Source organism: Salmo salar, chromosome ssa14, assembly GCF_905237065.1.
Source record: "Salmo salar chromosome ssa14, Ssal_v3.1, whole genome shotgun sequence".
Lineage (NCBI taxonomy): Eukaryota > Metazoa > Chordata > Actinopteri > Salmoniformes > Salmonidae > Salmo > Salmo salar.
This window is the reverse complement of record NC_059455.1, coordinates 86,531,636-86,552,137: the sequence shown is the minus strand read 5'-3', so window position 1 is coordinate 86,552,137 and position 20,502 is coordinate 86,531,636. Positions and strand designations below refer to the sequence as shown.

The following is a 20,502-nucleotide window of genomic DNA, read 5'->3' as shown; positions in this document are numbered from 1 at the left end:
ACCAAAAGGTTGCAAGATCAAATCCCCAAGCTGACAAGGTAAAAATCTGTCGTTCTGCCCCTGTTCCTAGGCCGTCATTGAAAATAAGAATTTGATCTTAACTGACTTGCCTAAATAAAGGTAAAATAAAAATGTTAAACTTGATTGGAGTCCACCTGTGGTAAATTCAGTTGATTGGACATGATTTGGAAAGGCACACACCTGTCTATATAAGGTCCCACAGTTGACAGTGCATGTCAGAGCAAAAACCAAGCCATGAGGTCAAAGGAATTGTCCATAGAGCTCCGAGACAGGATTGTGTGTCGGTACCCTTCCTCAGATCTGTGCCAAAACATTTCTACAGTATTGAAGGTCCTCAATAACACATTGGCCTCCATCATTCTTAAATGGAAGAAGTTCGGAACCACCAAGACTGGCCGCCTGGCCAAACTGAGCAATTGGGGGAGAAGGGCCTTGGTCAGGGAGGTGAGAAGGGCCTTGGTCAGGGAGGTGAGAAGGGCCTTGGTCAGGGAGGTGAGAAGGGCCTTGGTCAGGGAGGTGAGAAGGGCCTTGGTCAGGGAGGTGAGAAGGGCCTTGGTCAGGGTTTTTATAGTAGAGTGACCAGATGGAAGCCACTCCTCAGTAAAAGGCACATGACAGCCCAGAGAAACAAGATTCTCTGGTCTAATGAAACCAAGATTGAACTCCTTGGTCCTAGTCTGAATGCTAAGTGTCACATCTCAAGGAAACCTGGCACCATATTTTTTCAGCAGCAGGGACTGGGAGACTAGTCAGGATTGAGGGAAAGATGAACGGAGCAAAGTACTGAGAGATCCTTGATGAAAGCCCCAGTCTGAGGTCCTGAGAGCAGGTTAAGGTTCTTCTTCCAACAGGACAATGACCCTAAGCACACAGCCAAGACACTGCAGGAGTGGCTTTGGAACAAGTCTCAATGTCCTTGAGTGGCCCAGCCAGAGCCCAGACGTGAACCGGATCTAACATCTCTGGAGACCTGAAAATAGCTGAGCAGCGACGCTCCCAATCCAACCTGACAGAGCTTGAGAGGATCTGCAGAGAAGAATGGGAGAAACTCCCCAAATACAGGTGTGCCAAGCTTGTAGTATCATACCCAAGAAGACTCGGCTGTAATCACTGCTTCAACAAAGTACTGAGTAAAGGGTCTGGATACTTGTGGTTTTTATATTTAATAAATTAGCAAAAATGTCAACCTGTAAAAATATATTTTAGAATAAGGCTGTAACAATGTGGAAAAGTCAAGGGATCTGAATACTCTGAAAGCCCTGTGTAGTGTATGTTAAGGACTATCAAAGATGTTTAGAAAATAAATATTGGTAGAAAGTGATAAAGCGAAATAAATGGTCTACACCAATACCCACATGCACCTGATAATAAACAAAGCAATGAGTGCTCTAAACAGCTGACTGCAAACAATGATGAAGGAATAGACTTTTGAAGGGAGCATGGCAAACAAATTGTGAAAATGAGCAAGTAGCCTACAAAGGGAAATCCATGTGTTTAAAGGACTGCAGTTGAGGCCTAAATTCAGCACTACTGAGTGGACAGGAAGAGAGGTGTGGGTGTTTGGAAGATTTTATTTCAATATTTACCACTGTAAAACATATTTACCACTACATTTGTAACAAATAGAAGGGTTAAATTAGCATTATTTAGATAACCCAAAGTTGGACCTTTTTGCATTTAGGGGAGCTGAGGCCCCGTGTAATTCACACCCTGATTTTTATGACACTTTTATTGTTGGTGTTATGACATGGTGTTGTAAAAATTGGCCTTCACTCTCTGCCTTGTCTATTGTCTTTATCTTCATGTGCTCGATAATGCGCTGATGCATTTGTTTCTTGTGTGTGTGTTACAGCAATCAGGAACCTTGTTTTACCTTTGTGTTAATCATTAGCAGCTGAAGACTGCTGTTGAAAGAACAGTTAGGATGATGAATACAGAATGATAATGAGACTTGACTCCTTCCTCATATTGTAAGTCAAAGGACAAAGTAGCAGTTATGTTTGGGTTCTGATTATGTAATGGACAACACCTGATTTCAGAAACACTGTGTGGAATTCAGTTTGCTTGATGCATGTTAAGTTAGGACTGAGTTTGACACACACACACACACACACACACACACACTGCTCATGTGATGTCAATTACCTCGGTAGACACTGTGGGGGCGTGGTGGAAACAGAGGCCCAAAGTCTGCCCTTTCAAAAGTGCAGAAGTAGGACGAACCCACTTTGTCTGACTGACAACTCTCTGCTCCAATCGATACCGTAACAATCTTTGGATACCCTATCGTATAGTTGTTGGTGTGTAGCGGCACTCATTTCATCAGAATGTAAAATAAAAATCCAAGTAGCGGGATAAGTATCAATGGGTGGTAAACTGTTTGTCTACTACTGTATAACAGAGTACAACAGTTTCAAGTTATAAGAACAGGGCATCTGAATAGTTTTACACTTTCTTTCGCTGCTGTGCCTCAGGTGACTTTTACTAGAACCGACATTCCAGAAGTGACAGGGTGGATGCGCTGCACTCGATCCCTGTTTAATAAATCCAGACTCTACAACAAGGTAGGTTATGAACGAGTGTTTTTTTGGCGTTGAATATACTTAATTTTTTCATCAAATCTATGCACCTAGTACAACCTTAACGTGAAATGCCTAATTACAAGACAAGAAAATTACATAACGAGGCTATATACAGGGGGGTACTGGTACCGAGCCAATGTGCGGAAGGTACAGGTTAGTAGAGGTGAATTAGTGTTTGTTTTACATACTTCTCTTTCCACATTCAAACCTTACATTTTATTTCATAATATGGTGTATTGGATCATTTGTTTCTATCCTCCTGTCCACATCCACTTTATATACATATGATTTTTACTGCTGAAAATGATGAGCTTTCTTTCAATAACAGCACTTTTTCTTGGAATTCCTAATCAGAATCATGTTTTATTTGGGATCTTATACTTTTGGGCATCAGCAAAGCATGCGTCATTTAGTTATTTTTTTATTTATTTAACTAGGCAAGTCAGTTAAGAACAAATTCTTATTTTCAATGACAGCCTAGGAACAGTGAGTTAAAACTGCCTTGTTCAGGGGCAGAACGACAGATTTTTACCTTGTCAGCTCAGGGATTCAATTTTGCAACCTTTCGGTTACTAGTCCAATGCTCTAACCACTAGGCTACCTGCCGCTCCATAATGAGGGACTAAGGAGGGGAGGGGGTCCTCCTTTTACCAAATTGGGATTTCCCAACCACTATATGAGCCAGTACACTGAAATAACCTCATTAAGACTGGGTTCAGGGAAGGGTTGAAGGCACTGGTCTGGAGGGAACAGAAAGAAGTGAGGGCAGTGTTGGGACTACACATGGTTACATATCTGATTTCTGGTAGCTACCTTCCCTCATTTCTCTCTTGATCTCTCATTGAAGATTTCTGATTTCTGCTTCCCTTTTCTCTCCCTTTCATTCCCTGACTCCTATCGTGAGTTATTTTATTTTAAACATTCCAAACACTGAGATGGATTATGCTATTCTCTCTCTCTCTCTCTCTCTCTCTCAACCCTCTCCTCCCTCTCTTTCTCTCTCTCTCTCTCTCCTTCTTTTTCCCTCAATCTCCCTCTCTCTTCGCCGCTCTTCCGCTAGATTGCTTTAAACTTGTTTTCTGAGCTGCTAGATTGCGAGGGGTGGCGTTAGGGGGTAAATGGTGTTATGTTAACACAGCACAGGGGGCTTCCCTCTTGTAAAATTAGTGAGTCTGTTAGAACACACTTGGGGTGTTAGGTGCACCTCCTACACATTTGAAGGTGAAATTAGGGGAAATACGGTATGACATTTGGAGATCACTAAAGAACACAACAGTAGTCAAATCTTTGTATGATTCATGTTGGTAGGAAATAGGGGCGCAGGTTGGAGACATACAGTGGGGTCTGAAATTATTGACACCCTTGATAAAGATGAGCAATAATGACTGTATAGAATAAACAATTCAAATATTGATCAGTGGAGGCTCCTCAGAGGAGGAAGGGGAGGACCATCAGTGAATATATATATATATATATATATATATATTTTTTTTTTTTAAATAGTGAAACAGTCAAAGTTAATTTTAGATAAAACTATACAAAAATATATTCACGTAACCAAATAATTGATTAAAACACTGTTTTGCAATGGTCTACAGTAGCCTCAATAGCACTCTGTAGGGTACCACCATGGTGTAGCCGGAGGACAGCTAGTTTCCATCCTCCTCTGGGTACATTAACTTCAATACAAAACCTAGGAGGGTCGTGGTTCTCACCTTCCATAGACCTATACACAAATGATGACAATTTACAGAGGATGTCCTCCAACCTATCAGAGCTCTTGTAGCATGAACTGACATGGTGTCCACCCAATCAAAGGGCCAAATAATGAATACTGAAAGCATAAGCTACAGCTAGCTAGAACAGCAGTGCATAACATGTGGTGAGTAGTTGAATCAAAGAGAGAGAAAGACAATAGTTGAACAGTTTGATCAAATTCATTTCTTAAAATATGAAGTGAGAGAAAGAGAGCGAGTGCTATATTTCGTAGTTTTTTTATTGTTGCTTTCACTTAGCTAGTGAATGCACCTAGCTAGTTTAGCATGCTCAAACACCCAGCTCAATATCCAACACTGGAAGTCTTCCAAGTCAAGGTAAGCTTTTGGCTTTATTAGCTTATTGCCACCAGGGGGTTCTACTAAGCTAACATATGGAATTGTTTTAAGATGGTCATACCATGGATCATTTAGCTATTTGATTTAGAATTTTAGGTACCGTTTAGGTATCAAAAAAAGTATCAAAAGGACAATTGTTTTTAAGTGTCTGTTTTCTATCTGAGAGAACCTAGAGTAAAACAACGACGTGGTCGTGAGAGTCTCACCTTTCCATAGAGGGGTCAAATTAGTGTGTAACCCAAACTGTTCAGACGCTACAGACAGAAGATGGCAGATCGGTGGTACCGACATCAGACGAGTCCCGTGACGCGTGTGGGGGTTGTAGGTGTCCTAAAGAAAAACAACCGACATACACTACCATTCAAAAGTTTGCCGTCACTTAGAAATGTCCTTGTTTTTGAAAGAAAAGCTTTTTTTGTCCATTAAAATAACATCAAATTGATCAGAAATACAGTGTAGACATTGTTAATGTTGTAAATTACTATTGTAGCTGGAAACGGCAGATTTTGCTTTTATGGAATATCTACATAGGCGTACAGAGGCCCATTATCAGCAACCATCACTCCTGTGTTCCAATGGCACGTTGTTAGTTAATCCAAGTTTATAATTTTAAAAGGCTAATTGATCATTAGAAAACCCTTTTGCAATCATGTTATCACAGGTGAAAACTGTCATGCTGATTAAAGAAGCAATAAAACTGGCCTTCTTTAGACTAGTTGAGTATCTGGAGCATCAGCATTTGTGGGTTCGATTACAGGCTCAAAATGGCCAGAAACAGATCTTTCTTCTGAAACTCATCAGTCTATTCCATGCGAGAAATTGCCAAGAAACTGAAGATCTCGTACAACGCTGTGTACTACTCCCTTCACAGAGCAGTGCAAACTGGCTCTAACCAGAATAGAAAGAGGATTGGGAGGCCCCGGTGCACAACTGAGCAAGAGGACAATTACATTAGTGTGTCTAGTTTGAGAAACAGACACCTCACAAGTCCTCAACTGTCAGCTTCATAAAATAGTACCCTCAACACACCAGTCTCAACGTCAATAGTGAAGAGGCGACTCTGGAATGCCGGCCTTCTAGGCAGAGTTCCTCTGTCCAGTGTCTGTGTTCTTTTGCCCATCTTAATATTTTATTTTTATTGGCCAGTCTGAGATAAGGCTTTTTCTTTGCAACTCTGCCTCTTGACGTTGAGACTGGTGTTTTGCGGTACTATTTAATGTCTCCACATTGACTCTGTACCGGTACCCCTGTATATAGTCTCCACATTGACTCTGTACCGGTACCCCTGTATATAGTCTCCACATTGACTCTGTACCGGTACCCCTGTATATAGTCTCCACATTGACTCTGTACCGGTACCCCTGTATATAGTCTCCACATTGACTCTGTACCGGTGCCCCTGTATATAGTCTCCACATTGACTCTGTACCGGTACCCCTGTATATAGCCTCCACATTGACTCTGTACCGGTACCCCCTGTATATAGTCTCCACATTGACTCTGTACCGGTACCCCTGTATATAGTCTCCACATTGACTCTGTACCGGTACCCCCTGTATATAGCCTCCACATTGACTCTGTACCGGTACCCCTGTATATAACTCTCTGTTATTATCTATGCATTGTCACTTTAATAACTCTACCTACATGTACATATTACCTCAACACCGGTGCCCCCTGCACATTGACTCTGTACCGGTACCCCTGTATATAGTCTCCACATTGACTCTGTACCGGTACCCCCTGTATATAGCCTCCACATTGACTCTGTACCGGTACCCCTGTATATAACTCTCTGTTATTATCTATGCATTGTCACTTTAATAACTCTACCTACATGTACATATTACCTCAACACCCCCTGCACATTGACTCTGTACCGGTACCCCTGTATATAGTCTCCACATTGACTCTGTACCGGTACCCCCTGTATATAGCCTCCACATTGACTCTGTACCGGTACCCCTGTATATAACTCTCTGTTATTATCTATGCATTGTGACTTTAATAACTCTACCTACATGTACATATTACCTCAACACCGGTGCCCCCTGCACATTGACTCTGTACCGGTACCCCCTGTATATAGCCTCCACATTGACTCTGTACCGGTACCCCTGTATATAACTCTCTGTTATTATCTATGCATTGTCACTTTAATAACTCTACCTACATGTACATATTACCTCAACACCGGTGCCCCCTGCACATTGACTCTGTACCGGTACCCCTGTATATAGCCTCCACATTGACTCTGTACCGGTACCCCCTGTATATAGTCTCCACATTGACTCTGTACCGGTACCCCTGTATATAGCCTCCACATTGACTCTGTACCGGTACCCCCTGTATATAGTCTCCACATTGACTCTGTACCGGTACCCCTGTATATAGTCTCCACATTGACTCTGTACCGGTACCCCCTGTATATAGCCTCCACATTGACTCTGTACCGGTACCCCTGTATATAGCCTCCACATTGACTCTGTACCGGTACCCCTGTATATAGCCCTGCTATTGTTATTTACTGCTGCTCTTTAATTATTTGTTATTCTTATTTCTTACTTTTTTTGTTGTTGGTATTTTCTTAAAACTGCATTGTTGGTTAAGGGCTTGTAAGCATTTCACTGTAAGGTCTACTACACATGTTGTATTCGGCGCATGTGACAAATACAATTTGATTCGATTTGATAAAGATTACCGATAATGACTGTATAAAATAAATAATTCAAATAAGGAGCTATAATGTATACTCCAAAAAATTGCTAAATTATATTATTTTATACTAATACAATTGCTCAGAGAACGTTTTTGTTTAACACATAATAATAACAATTTTCAAAAAGGTAGTAGTCAAAATTGTTGACATAGTTGCCATAGGTAACTTCATCTTACACACAAACGCCTCAAATACTAAAGTAATCGTGTCTCCACCTTCCTACAGGTGTTGGCCCTGTCCCCCCCAACAAGTGATGTTTGCCAAGGCGACCGCAAACTTTGTCCGTCAGATCGACCCGGATGGAACTCTGATCTCTGTCTCACGCCTTAACGACTCAGACAAATTGGTTCCCATGGCACTGGTCGTCAAGCGCAACCGTTTCTGGTTCTGGCAACAGCCCAAGTACCAGCCCTCTGGCTTCACACTCAGTCACCTGTTGTTAGGAGACAAAGAACTCACTCCAGGTAAAGTAGAGCCATGGTTACTCCTCATATACACCTCACATACATTTCATATTTTGCCCATACACAGCTGTCTAAAACATATCTGGCCATTCATACCTTACACATCTGACTTAATCCTACTTTGTGCGTTTGTCTGTCTGTCTGAATGTGGGTGCACTCTTCCTACGCTCTTGTCTCTGTCTCTGTGCTTGCTCTCGCAGACGTGTCTGAGTCAGACTTCCTGTCCTATGAGGGTAGGTTTGGAGACAACCTGAGTGGGAAGCTGGATGCCAAGGCTGGGAACGTCAGTGTCAACTTGGAGGGGAGGGGCTCCTCCAGGCTCCAATCATCATTCGGCAAACTGAAGAAACAGGATGTTGATATACAGAAGCTACTGCTAGCCTCCAATGACAGGTACTTCTCTCTCAATGTCAATTTAACGGCTTTATCGGCATGGGAAACATATGTTTACATTCCCAAAGCAAGTGAAATAGATAATAAACAAAAGTGAAATAAATCAAAAACTGAGTAAACATTACACTCACAAAAGTTTCAAAGGAATAGAGTCATTTCATATGTAATATTATGGCTATGTACAGTGTTATAACGATGTGCAAATGGTTAGTGTTTCTCTCTATCTCTCTTGTTTTTCCTTCCTCACACCAGACCCAGTCTCTCCAGTTGTCTTCATGTACATCCCATTCAACCTCTTTAACCTCCCTCTCTGTGTGTAGGATGGTGGACATGCAGCATATTCTAGTGCAGCAGTGTCAGAAGCATACGGAGGTGTTTGCTGTATTGAAGGAGAGGGTCCTAACCACCATCCCCTGCTCCATCTCAGAACAGGTCCAGGAACAGGGCACCTGCCAGAGGGTTCTGGGATTACTGGGCAACCTGGGGACACATGCATTATTAAATGTGTGTGTACACTACCATTCAAAAGTTTGGGATCACTTAGAAATGTCCTTGTTTTTTAAAGAAAAGCACATTTTTTGTCCATTAAAACAACATCAAATTGATCAGAAATACAGTGTAGACAATGTTGTAAATGACTATTGTTGTAAATGACTATTGTAGCTGGAAACGGCTGATTTTTAATGGAATATCTACATTGGCGTACAGAGGCCCATTATCAGCAACCATCACTCCTGTGTTCCAATGGCACGTTGTGTTAACTAATCCAAGTTTATCATTTTAAAAGGCAAATTGATCATTAGAAAACCCTTTTGCAATTATGAAAACTGTTGTTCTGATTAAAGAAGCAATAAAACTGGCCTTCTTTAGACTAGTTGAGTATCTGGAGCATCAGCATTTGTGGGTTCGATTACAGGCTCAAAATGGCCAGAAACGAAGATCTTTCTTCTGAAACTCATCAGGTGTGTGTGTGCAGGAGAATGGCAGTATAGAGATGGACAGTGACATTTCCTTGGAGATTCCCCCTCTCACTGTCATCGCCTACAGCCTCATAGAGCTAGAGGTCAGGAAAGATGGACACTATGGTGAGTGTGTGTGTGTGTGTGTGTGTGTGTAGTTGTATCATGAAAGGCTGTGTGTGATATGTGTGTGACCTACTGCTATAGGTACTATTACATTGCGGTTTTACATGGTGAATGAGTAATTCTCTTTCTTTCTCTCTCTCTCTCTGTATTTTCTCTGTATTGTCAGAGCTGTGTCTCCAGCATGGTACTCTTGGAGGATTCGAGGCAGACTCTGGGAGGACCTCGCCGTCCCAGGATTCCTTTGATGCCCTGTGTGTAGTGGACGGGCTGGAGTGGACGGAGAAGGAGATTCCTGAAGGAGCACCACTCAGCACACTGCAGAAAAGTATGTTTCTTTATTTATACATCCATCCACTCATTCATTGCTGATCCAGGTCAGTTGATAATTGAGTTCCCTTTAATGTTGACGTTGAGATATACAGCAGTTGATTTGACCAACATGTGTTTGTGTGTGATATTGTGTCAATGTATAAAACAGGAAGTGAAATCTGTAGACAGCTATTCCACAAAAGAAGTTGAGAATTGTCTTCTTCTTTTCATCAAATAAATAATACTGAGAGAGGAAGTGCAGTGCTGAGTTTGTGTAACTTTGGATAAAATATTTAATGTAACAATTGTGATTTACGTTGTTGTGATTTTTCACACACAGAAACAGCGTTATATAGTGGTCTGTTCGTTCTGTCGTCAATGATGTGTCATCAGAAAAGTGAGCCTAATAGTCAAGCTCTGATTGGTTATTTATCTCTCTCTCCCCTACAGTTTTGCAGGGGTTGGACTTGGAGGTCTATGCAGGTCAGTTAGCGGTTCTCCCAGAGTTGACCCGGTTCGCTCTGTTACAAAAACTCCGGGAGGTTCTAGTGGACAGAACCACACTCTCGGTTCTGGAACACATGGTAAGTTTCACAGGGCCCAGGGCCAAATGTAGTGCGTTATAAAGGTATAAGGGGTCCATTTGGAATGCAGCCCCTGTCTGATGGCATTATTTGGTGGAGTTTTTAGACCAGGCACAGTCATATCTGACACAGTATGATTTGGAAATAATTCTGTCTCTCTCTCTCTCTCAGTTGGAGGGGTTGTGTAGAGGTGAGGAACCTGACCCTGCAGAGGTAAAGCAATTAACTGTGACTCAAAACAAATCTGTTTTCGCCCTATTGGACCTGGTCCAGAAAGGCCCAACCAATGAGATACAGGCTGACAGAGCCTCCGCCTCCCCTCACCTGACCGCCACTCACCTGCTGGTCAGCGCCTTGGAGGGTGAGTGTGTGTGTGTGTGTGTGTGTGTGTGAGAGTGTGTTGCATTCTCTAACCCATGTGTGTTGCATTTCTGTAGCGTTGCCTAAAGCTGCTCTGACTCTGCTGGGAGAATCTAGCCCTGATGTCCTGGAAGCTCTCAACACTCTGGTCAGTATGATTTTATTCACTATGATTCACAAGTCACTTTAAACGACTCACCATTCAATACTGAAGCCCTCAACCCTCTGGTCAGTCTGATTCAATTCACTTTATGATTCATGAGTGACTTTATACAACTCACGATTCACTATTCCTGATTCACAAATAAGGCTTTGATATGAATACTCTGGACAAAACATGGACTGAAATAATGAATCAGATACTAGTCATTATCTATTCCACTGTAGACCCTGTAACTCTTACCAACCTGTGTTGTCTGTCCCACAGGTGACCAAGCTAAAGGTAAACAGTCAGTCCCTCCCCCTTGAGTCGCTGCCCCTCCCCCTACAGGATGAAGGGGCATTCCATTGGGCAGAGCAGCTCCTCTTCTCCTCCAAAGTGACGCTGCGGAGAGAGACTGACAGGCTTTGGGCGGAGACAGGAAGAAAGCCAGGAGTTTTTCCATTGGTCATGTGCATCGCTGTGCAAGGACTTACATCTCTGTATACTGGGAAAGAGTAGCGGGCATAGATAGATGGATGGGTATGTTTAAAATGTATTACCTTTTGTAAATTCCAGTGCATCGCTTGTGTGTTTGCCTTATATACAGTCGTGGCCAAAAGTTTTGAGAATGACACAAATATTAATTTCCACAAAGTTTGCTGCTTCAGTGTCTTTAGATATTTTTGTTACTATGGAATACTGAAGTATAATTACAAGCATTTCATAAGTGTCAAAAGCTTTTATTGACAATTACATGAAGTTGATGCAAAGAGTCAATATTTGAAGTGTTGACCCTTCTTTTTCAAGACCTCTGCAATCCGCCCTGGCATGCTGTCAATTAACTTCTGGGCCACATCCTGACTGATGGCAGCCCATTCTTGCATAATCAATGCTTGGAGTTTGTCAGAATTTGTGGGTTTTTGTTTGTCCACCCGCCTCTTGGGGATTGACCACAAGTTCTCAATGGGATTTAAGGTCTGGGGAGTTTCCTGGCCATGGACCCAAAATATCGATGTCTTGTTCCCCGAGCCACTTAGTTATCACTTTTGCCTTATGGCAAGGTGCTCCATCATGCTGAAAAGGGCATTGTTCGTCACCAAACTGTTCCTGGATGGTTGGGAGAAGTTGCTCACGGAGGATGTGTTGGTACCATTCTTTATTCATGTCTGTGTTCTTAGGCAAAATTGTGAGTGAGCCCACTCCCTTGGCTGAGAAGCAACCCCACACATGAATGGTCTCAGGATGCTTTACTGTTGGCATGACACAGGACTGATGGTAGCGCTCACCTTGTCTTCTCCGGACAAGGTTTTTTCCGGATGCCCCAAACAATCGGAAAGGGGATACATCAGAGAAAATGGCTTTACCCCAGTCCTCAGCAGTCCAATCCCTGTACCTTTTGCAGAATATCAGTCTGTCCCTGATGTTTTTCCTGGAGAGAAGTGGCTTCTTTGCTGCCCTACTTGACACCAGGTCATCCTCCAAAAGTCTTCGCCTCACTGTGCGTGCAGATGCACTCACACCTGCCTGCTGCCATTCCTGAGCAAGCTCTGTACTGCTGGTGCCCCGATCCCGCAGCTGAATCCATTTTAGGAGACGGTCCTGGCGCTTGCTGGACTTTCTTGGGCGCCCTGAAGCCTTCTTCACAACAATTGAACCGCTCTACTTGAGGTTCTTGATGATCCGATTAAATAGTTGATTTAGGTGCAATCTTACTGGCAGCAATATCCTTGCCTGTGAAGCCCTTTTTGTGCAAAGCAATGATAACGACACGTGTTTCCTTGCAGGTGACCATGATTGACAGAGGAAGAACAATGATTCCAAGCACCACCCTCCTTTTGAAGCTATCAGTCTGTTATTCGAACTCAATCAGCATGACAGAGTGATCTCCAGCCTTGTCCTCGTTAACACTCACACCTGTGTTAACGAGAGAATCACTGACATGATGTCAGCTGGTCCTTTTGTGGCAGGGCTGAAATGCAGTGGAAATGTTTTGGGGGGATTCAGTTCATGGCAAAGAGGGACTTTGCAATTCATTGCAATTCATCTGATCACTCTTCATAACATTCTGGAGTATCTGCAAATTGCCATCATACAAACTGAGGCAGCAGACTTTGGGAAAATGTATATTTGTCATTCTCAAATCTTTTGGCCACGACTGTACACTCAATGAATTATGTATTTTTGGAGACACTTACAAAAAGCTGTAAGAGAATCTACTCCAGAATATGAAAGTAAGACTTGTTTTCAGAAACTTTGTGTTTGGAAAGAAATTGTAAACCGAAGTCATTTGTGATTGAGTCGACATACGCAGCGTTTACCGTGAACGGCGTCTCCGCTAAAGCAGGAAAATTGCCTTAAAATGTTAATCATGCTGTAAAGCTGAACTTATGCAATGCGGATTGAATAGAGCCCTCACAGTATATTACCTCTACATTTAATGTAGAAGTGTTTATAAATATATTATATTCTTGTTTACAATAAAAGTGACTCAAATGACACAATGCATCATTTTGTACTGAAGAATGTTTGTTTCAAATGCTTGTTTTGTTTTTCACGTTTTGTGTTTGCTTTTCATGTATTGTGCAATTGATGTGTATATAGTTACAGGTAACTGCCAAAATAAAGGAAACATCAACATAAAGTGTCTTAATACAGCATTGGTCCACTGCAATCCAGAACAGTTTCAATGTGCCTTGGCATAGATTCTACAAGTGTCTGGAACTCTATTGGAGGGATGTGACACCATTCTTCCACAAGAAATGTCATTTTGTGTTTCTGGAGTGGCGCTGTCTCAGGCGCCACTCCAGAATCTTCCATAAGGGTTCAATTGGGTTTAGATCTGGTGACTGAGATGGCCATGGCATATAGTTTACATAGTTCTCATGCTCAACTAAACATTCAGTGACCACTCCTGCCCTGTGGATAGGGGCATTGTTATCCTATGGAGGCATAGCCATGGTAGCCTAAATATCATGCATTGTTATACATGACCCTAAGCATGATGGGATGTTAATTGCTTAATAAACTCAGGAACCACACCTGTGTGGAAGCACCTGCTTTAAATATGCTTTGTATGCCTGTTTATATTATCTTGGCAGTTACCTGTCTATTGCCTCTGTAAGACATCTAGTCAAAGCATATTACTATTTGTGTAAGATTATCAGGCTTTTTAATAATATATCAATATGTTGCATTTCACAGTTCTACGTACTTGCAATGCTGCCGCTAAACTATGCATTCTGTGTTTTTAATAAAATGTACTGTATATTTATGAACCATCCATTGTCTCTGAATGGCGTTAAATATTAACTAAACATAGCCATTACCCAAAACAACAAAGGACAAATACTTTCCAGATGAATTTCTGTAAATTTAATGTAACAATGTATTGCTTTAGAGATGTTTCAAAACACAAGGTTGTTGTTGGGACCTTGTTCAGAATGACCACAGAAAACAGTCAGAATATAGTATTTGTGTTACAGCAAAGGAGGGCTTTGGTGCTTTGACACTGGAGGAGGACTGTGGGATAGTATTGTTTCGTGCCACAGCAACTAATTAAAAAACGTCAAGCACCTTACATACAGATCAGGGTAGATGGTAAAAACAGGATGTAGTCTGTTCAATTTAGAAAACAACACAAAGCAAAGGATCATGGGAGACAAAATTCACTAAGCTAAAAATGATCATCATAGCCACAAAAGACAGTGAATCCTACGGTAATAAAAGAAAAACTAAGAAACACAGTGTTAAAATGCTGATATTCAATAGTACAATGTAAAGTGTAAAGCTCTTTTCCGTTCATTCTCTTTGTAGGATGTGTGAGGGATAGATATTCAGACAAGTTCATTTTTGCCGAGGTCACAATTCTAAAGAGGTAAATACAAACAAATCAGGGGGTAGCCTAAGTACACTGTAGGGTATTGGGGGGGGGTCTACGACAATCACACAAGGGATGTCCACAGGATTCGGTCTGAGACACACTAGTTGTCATGGCAATGACATGCGCTGTATAAAAGGTTTCCTTGGCAACACTGCTCAGAGTTCTGGAATATTGCATAGTGTCTCACCTTCATTCTTGACCTGTGTTGATTTAACAATAATAGATAGTCTTCTAGAGCAGTCCCCAGACAAGAAGAAAAAACATCATTCATTCTCGGGATACAACTACAAAAAAACTACTGTAATAACAAATAAATAAAAAAATATGGCCCAAATGTTTGGCCTTGATGTTTATTTTTTGTTTGTTTTTGAATTCCACATTGGTATGAATAGAAAGATCGTTCGTAAAAAGTTACAAAATACTAAAATATTTAAGAACTCTTTCCCTTCGAGTTTCCAGTAGAAAACAGTTGCATTGTGTGCAGGAAGTAAGGAGAGAGGAGGCGGCGCTTGGTTTGGTTGCTTTTCCCCCCGTCAAAGTACCACAGATTACCAACCCCCTTTCTCATGTCCTTTCCCCCGCCTCGGTGGTTGAACACACACGGTCAAGTTGACCCAGTCAGACAGTGTCCGGTTGGGGTTCAGTAGACCCAGTTAACGGGGACCCACTGTGGTTCGGAGCAGAGTTTGTCGACGGCAGCCTGTAGCGTCTCGAAGGCGCGGTCCAGGTTGTCGTTGGTGATGATGAGGTCGAAGTAGTGGTTGTATGCCCTCTGGATACGAGCACTCTCATCAACAGTCTTCCTCAGATCCACATCCTGACAGAGACAGAGGGTGAGTGTGTGTCTTTATCTCTGTGTGTGTGTGAACCTTACTGTGATGCAGTATGGGTAACAAGTCACTATGTGAGTGTTGTGTGTTCTAGAGAGATAATGTTCCATAGAAACCTGTGTTACGCCCTGAAATCACATTACAATGGAAGGATACCAGAAAGCAACATGTGAAAATAATCTAGGAATAAGTGGCTGTGTCTATGCCCAGGAAAAGGTCCTGACCGTGAGTTGTTTGGTGGCGATTCCGGCATCCACCGTAGCTTTGTGCATGGCCTTGAGCGTCTCGAACTCTGGTGCTGCGATGAACACCACATACGGCATGAACTCTGCAGTCTTTAGTACCTTCAGAGCCTACTGTCCAGACAGAGAGGGTCAGTCAACCAGCTAGAGATGACAAACACATCTACAGACAGACAGACATCCACAGACAGACAGACAAACAGGCAGGCAGACAGACAGACAGGCAGGCACATATGTACAGTATCTCATACTAGGATTCTATCTGGAATTGAAAGGTGTTGTTTTACAGTAAAACTATGTTGTACTTTTTAAATGCACTTTAAATAAAGTTTTATTTGATTTGATTGTGACCTGTGGGTTAACGTCCAGGATGCAGGTTCGTCTGGTGTCCACCACCTCATGGATGGAGTCCATCTTGGTTCCATACAGGTTCCCGTCGTACTCGCCGTGCTCCAGGTAACGGCCCGCCTTCACGTCCGCCTCCATCTCCGTCCGTGTTACGAACTGGTACGAGTTACCGTCCAACTCATCGTCACGGGGACGCCGGGAGGTGACTGAGGGAGGAGCGGTGGGTGGAGGAGAGGAGCGACAAGAACAGAGAGACAGTTAGAGAGAGGAGAGATAAGAGACAGATGAGAGAGAATGTATATGATTGAGTGAAGAGAAGAGTGGAGCATTGAGGGAAGCTCACAAGTCAGTCTGACTTAAAACATTCAAATTAAATGTTCTATTGGGTTTCTGTCTGATCTGACAGAGAGTACTGAGCGTACAGTGGTCCATTAGGTTCTGGAGGGGGAGGGGGTTCTAGCATAGAAATAGAACAGTAATGACACCAGTAATTACAACAGTAATTACACCAGCAGTTACACCAGCAGTTACAACAGTAATTACACCAGCAGTTACAACAGTAGTTACACCAGTAATTACAACAGTAGTTACACCAGCAGTTACAACAGCAGTTAAACCAGCAGTTACAACAGTAATTACACCAGCAGTTACAACAGTAATTACATCAGCAGTTACAACAGTAATTACACCAGCAGTTACAACAGTAGTTACACCAGTAATTACAACAGTAGTTACACCAGCAGTTACAACAGCAGTTAAACCAGCAGTTACAACAGTAATTACACCAGCAGTTACAACAGTAATTACAACAGTAACTACACCAGCAACTACAACAGCAGTTACAACAGTAATGACACCAGTAATTACAACAGTAATGACAACAGTAGTTACACCAGCAGGTACACCAGCAGTTACAACAGCAGTTACACCAGCAGTTACAACAGTAATTACACCAGCAGTTACAACAGTAATTACAACAGTAACTACACCAGCAACTACAACAGCAGTTACAACAGTAATGACACCAGTAATTACAACAGTAATGACAACAGTAGTTACACCAGCAGGTACACCAGCAGTTACAACAGCAGTTACACCAGCAGTTACAACAGTAATTACACCAGCAGTTACAACAGTAATTACAACAGTAACTACACCAGTAATTACAACAGTAACTACACCAGCAACTACACCAGCAGTTACAACAGTAATTACACCAGCAGTTACAACAGTAATTACAACAGTAACTACACCAGCAACTACAACAGCAGTTACAACAGTAATGACACCAGTAATTACAACAGTAATGACACCAGCAGTTACACACAGTAATTACACCAGTAATTACAACAGTAGTTACACCAGTAATTACAACCAGTAATTACAACAGTAGTTACACCAGTAATTACAACAGTAGTTACACCAGTAATTACAACAGTAGTTACACCAGTAATTACAACAGTAGTTACACCAGTAATGACACCAGTAATGACACCAGTAATGACACCAGTAATTACACCAGTAGTTACACCAGTAATGACACCAGTAATGACACCAGTAATTACACCAGTAATGACACCAGTAGTTACACCAGTAATTACACCAGTAGTTACACCAGTAATGACACCAGTAATGACACCAGTAGTGACACCAGTAATGACACCAGTAATGACACCAGTAATGACACCAGTAATGACACCAGTAATGACACCAGTAATTACAACAGTAATTAAACCAGTAATGACAACAGTAATTACAACAGTAATTAAACCAGTAATTAAACCAGTAATGACACCAGTAATGACACCAGTAATGACACCAGTAATGACACCAGTAATGACACCAGTAATTACAACAGTAATTAAACCAGTAATGACAACAGTAATTACAACAGTAATTAAACCAGTAATGACAACAGTAATGACAACAGTAATTACAACAGTAATTAAACCAGTAATGACAACAGTAATTACAACAGTAATTAAACCAGTAATGACAACAGTAATTACAACAGTAATTAAACCAGTAATGACACCAGTAATTACAACAGTAATTAAACCAGTAATGACAACAGTAATGACAACAGTAATTACAACAGTAATTAAACCAGTAATGACAACAGTAATTACAACAGTAATTAAACCAGTAATGACAACAGTAATTACAACAGTAATTAAACCAGTAATGACAACAGTAATTACAACAGTAATTAAACCAGTAATGACACCAGTAATTACAACAGTAATTAAACCAGTAATGACAACAGTAATTACAACAGTAATTAAACCAGTAATGACACCAGTAATGACACCAGTAATTAAACCAGTAATGACACCAGTAATTACAACAGTAATTAAACCAGTAATGACAACAGTAATTACAACAGTAATTAAACCAGTAATGACAACAGTAATTACAACAGTAATTAAACCAGTAATGACAACAGTAATTACAACAGTAATTAAACCAGTAATGACAACAGTAATTACAACAGTAATTAAACCAGTAATGACAACAGTAATGACACCAGTAATGACAACAGTAATTAAACCAGTAATGACAACAGTAATTACAACAGTAATTACAACAGTAATTAAACCAGTAATGACAACAGTAATTACAACAGTAATTAAACCAGTAATGACAACAGTAATTACAACACTATGGGTTACAGACTCACAGGGGATGGTGGTTCCGAAGTGTGTTGGGTTGAGGACCACCAGTCGGTTCTTGAGGCTACGGCGGCCCACCCCCTGGGCTCCAATCAGAACCAAGGTCTTCCTCTGGAACGGGGGCATCTTGGCCACCTCCTCATAGATCTGCAGCTCGTGCCTGTCAAACTCTGCCCTCAGCCAATCACAGAGAGGAACACAGGAGAGTTAGCCAATCAGACAGGAGAATGTTGAGTTGTCAGTCAATAGGGGAAGGGAATGTGGAGATAAACAGCCGATCAGTAAATGGGGAACTACACAAGTCAGGAAGTAAAAGAGTGAGCCCCAGCAAAAACAACCAATGACAAGAATGAGCCATGACAGATTTAGCCAATGAGAGAAGGGTATGAATGCTTACCTGCGTTCCTTGCTGTTAGGTACATCATTTTCTTCTTTTTCTTTCCAGTTATTGTACCGCACAGGATCCCTGTTGACACACATCAGTACATCACACATCAACACACATTAATGCACATCAACACACAATAATACACATCAACACACATCAGTACATATCAATACACATCAGTACATATCAACACACATCAATGCACATCAACACACAATAATACACATCAACACACATCAGTACATATCAATACACATTAATACACATCAGTACATATCAACACACATCAACACACACGTCAACACACGTCAACACACATCAGCACATATCAACACACATCAGTACATATCAACACACATCAGTACATATCAATACACATCAACACACATCAATACACATCAACACACATCAGTACACATCAACACACATCAACACACATCAGTACACATCAATACACATCAATACACATCAGTACACATCAACACACCCCAACACACCCGTCAACACACATCAACACACACATCAACACACACATCAATACAAGTGGAAGCAAGTCTTTCCTATCTGTCGTTGCATCTGAAGGCCACAAGGAGGCAGGCTCAACCCATTCTAAGGTAATAATCTATTAAATCATTATGACTTCATTGGCTGGTCTCACAGTTTAAAGACAAACTAAACGATTTCAAGTAAGTGCTCTCCACTGTCATGGATGTGTTATGGAAAAGGTCCTCGCAGAGTTGCTCAGAGCATGAGCCAGTCAGCTCAGCTCAAATCAAATTATATTCATCACATGCGCTGAATACAACAGGTGTAGGCTTTACCGAAAAATGCTCATTTCCGAGCCCTTTCCCAACAATGCAGAATGAAAAAGTAAGAACAATTTGGAACACATTTCTAAATAAACAGTAACAAAATAAAATAGCAATAAAGAAACTATATAGAAGGAGTACTGGTAGTGAGTATGGTGTCAATGTGTGGTGTCAATATGCGTGTGTGTGTGTGTGTGTGTGTGTGTGTGTGTGTGTGTGGTGTCAATATGCGTGTGTGTGTGTGTGTGTGTGTGTGTGTGGTGTCAATACGCATGTGTGTGTGTGTGCGTGTGTGTGTGTGTGTGTGGTGTTAATATGCATGTGTGTGTGTGTGTGTATGCATGTGTGTGGTGTGGTGTCAATATGCGTGTGTGTGTGTGTGTGTGTGTGTGTGTGTGTGTGTGTGTGTGTATGCATGTGTGTGGTGTCAATATGCATGTGTGTGTGTTTTGTGTGTCTGAACGTATGTAGTGTGTGTGTGTGTGTGTGTGTGTGTATGTGTTTTAGTGCTGTAGGGTGCAAATTTCTGTTTGAAAAGGCTAGCCTTTGCTTTCCTAACT

The 20,502-nt window shown here is 41.6% G+C and overlaps 2 protein-coding genes across 9 annotated transcripts in view; one reads left to right on the top strand and one right to left on the bottom strand.

Annotated features, from left to right (window-relative positions):
* The first annotated feature begins 1,154 nt into the window (after positions 1-1,154).
* LOC106570529 (gasdermin-E) lies at positions 1,155-14,053 on the top strand. Of its 2 annotated transcripts, XM_014142954.2 has the most exons (11): positions 1,158-2,585; positions 7,662-7,900; positions 8,101-8,293; positions 8,614-8,797; positions 9,270-9,378; positions 9,545-9,703; positions 10,138-10,271; positions 10,443-10,632; positions 10,709-10,779; positions 11,059-11,313; positions 12,558-14,053. In XM_014142954.2, the coding sequence occupies exons 2-10, from the start codon at positions 7,690-7,692 to the stop codon at positions 11,290-11,292; spliced, it is 1,485 nt and encodes a 494-aa protein (XP_013998429.1). In that variant the 5' UTR covers positions 1,158-2,585; positions 7,662-7,689; the 3' UTR covers positions 11,293-11,313; positions 12,558-14,053. The 2 variants fall into 2 exon arrangements, with proteins under 2 accessions (XP_045550867.1, XP_013998429.1); XM_045694911.1 differs by lacking the exon at positions 12,558-14,053 and having other exon boundaries at positions 1,155-2,585; positions 8,721-8,797; positions 9,256-9,378; positions 11,059-11,629.
* A 77-nt stretch (positions 14,054-14,130) lies between these two features.
* LOC106570530 (protein PALS2) overlaps positions 14,131-20,502 on the bottom strand; it is a 40,821-nt gene continuing 34,449 nt past the window's right edge. For all 7 annotated transcript variants that reach the window (XM_014142958.2, XM_014142959.2, XM_045694908.1 and 4 more), the window contains 5 exons: positions 19,143-19,211; positions 18,754-18,915; positions 16,077-16,279; positions 15,708-15,836; positions 14,131-15,470 (listed from right to left, as the gene is read on the bottom strand). In XM_014142958.2, coding sequence (XP_013998433.1) covers positions 15,294-15,470; positions 15,708-15,836; positions 16,077-16,279; positions 18,754-18,915; positions 19,143-19,211 — 740 coding nt within the window. In that variant the 3' untranslated portion in view covers positions 14,131-15,293. The remainder of the gene's footprint in view (positions 15,471-15,707; positions 15,837-16,076; positions 16,280-18,753; positions 18,916-19,142; positions 19,212-20,502) is intronic.

What these genes read in the sequence shown, in the direction of transcription:
- LOC106570529 (XM_014142954.2), top strand. Translation starts at nt 7,690, where the DNA reads ATGTTTGCCAAGGCGACCGCAAACTTTGTCCGTCAGATCGACCCGGAT. An exon ending in GGACACATGCATTATTAAAT is followed by an intron (nt 8,798 to 9,269) that starts GTGTGTGTACAC and finishes GTGTGTGTGCAG; the next exon opens with GAGAATGGCAGTATAGAGAT. An exon ending in GCTGGTCAGCGCCTTGGAGG is followed by an intron (nt 10,633 to 10,708) that starts GTGAGTGTGTGT and finishes GCATTTCTGTAG; the next exon opens with CGTTGCCTAAAGCTGCTCTG.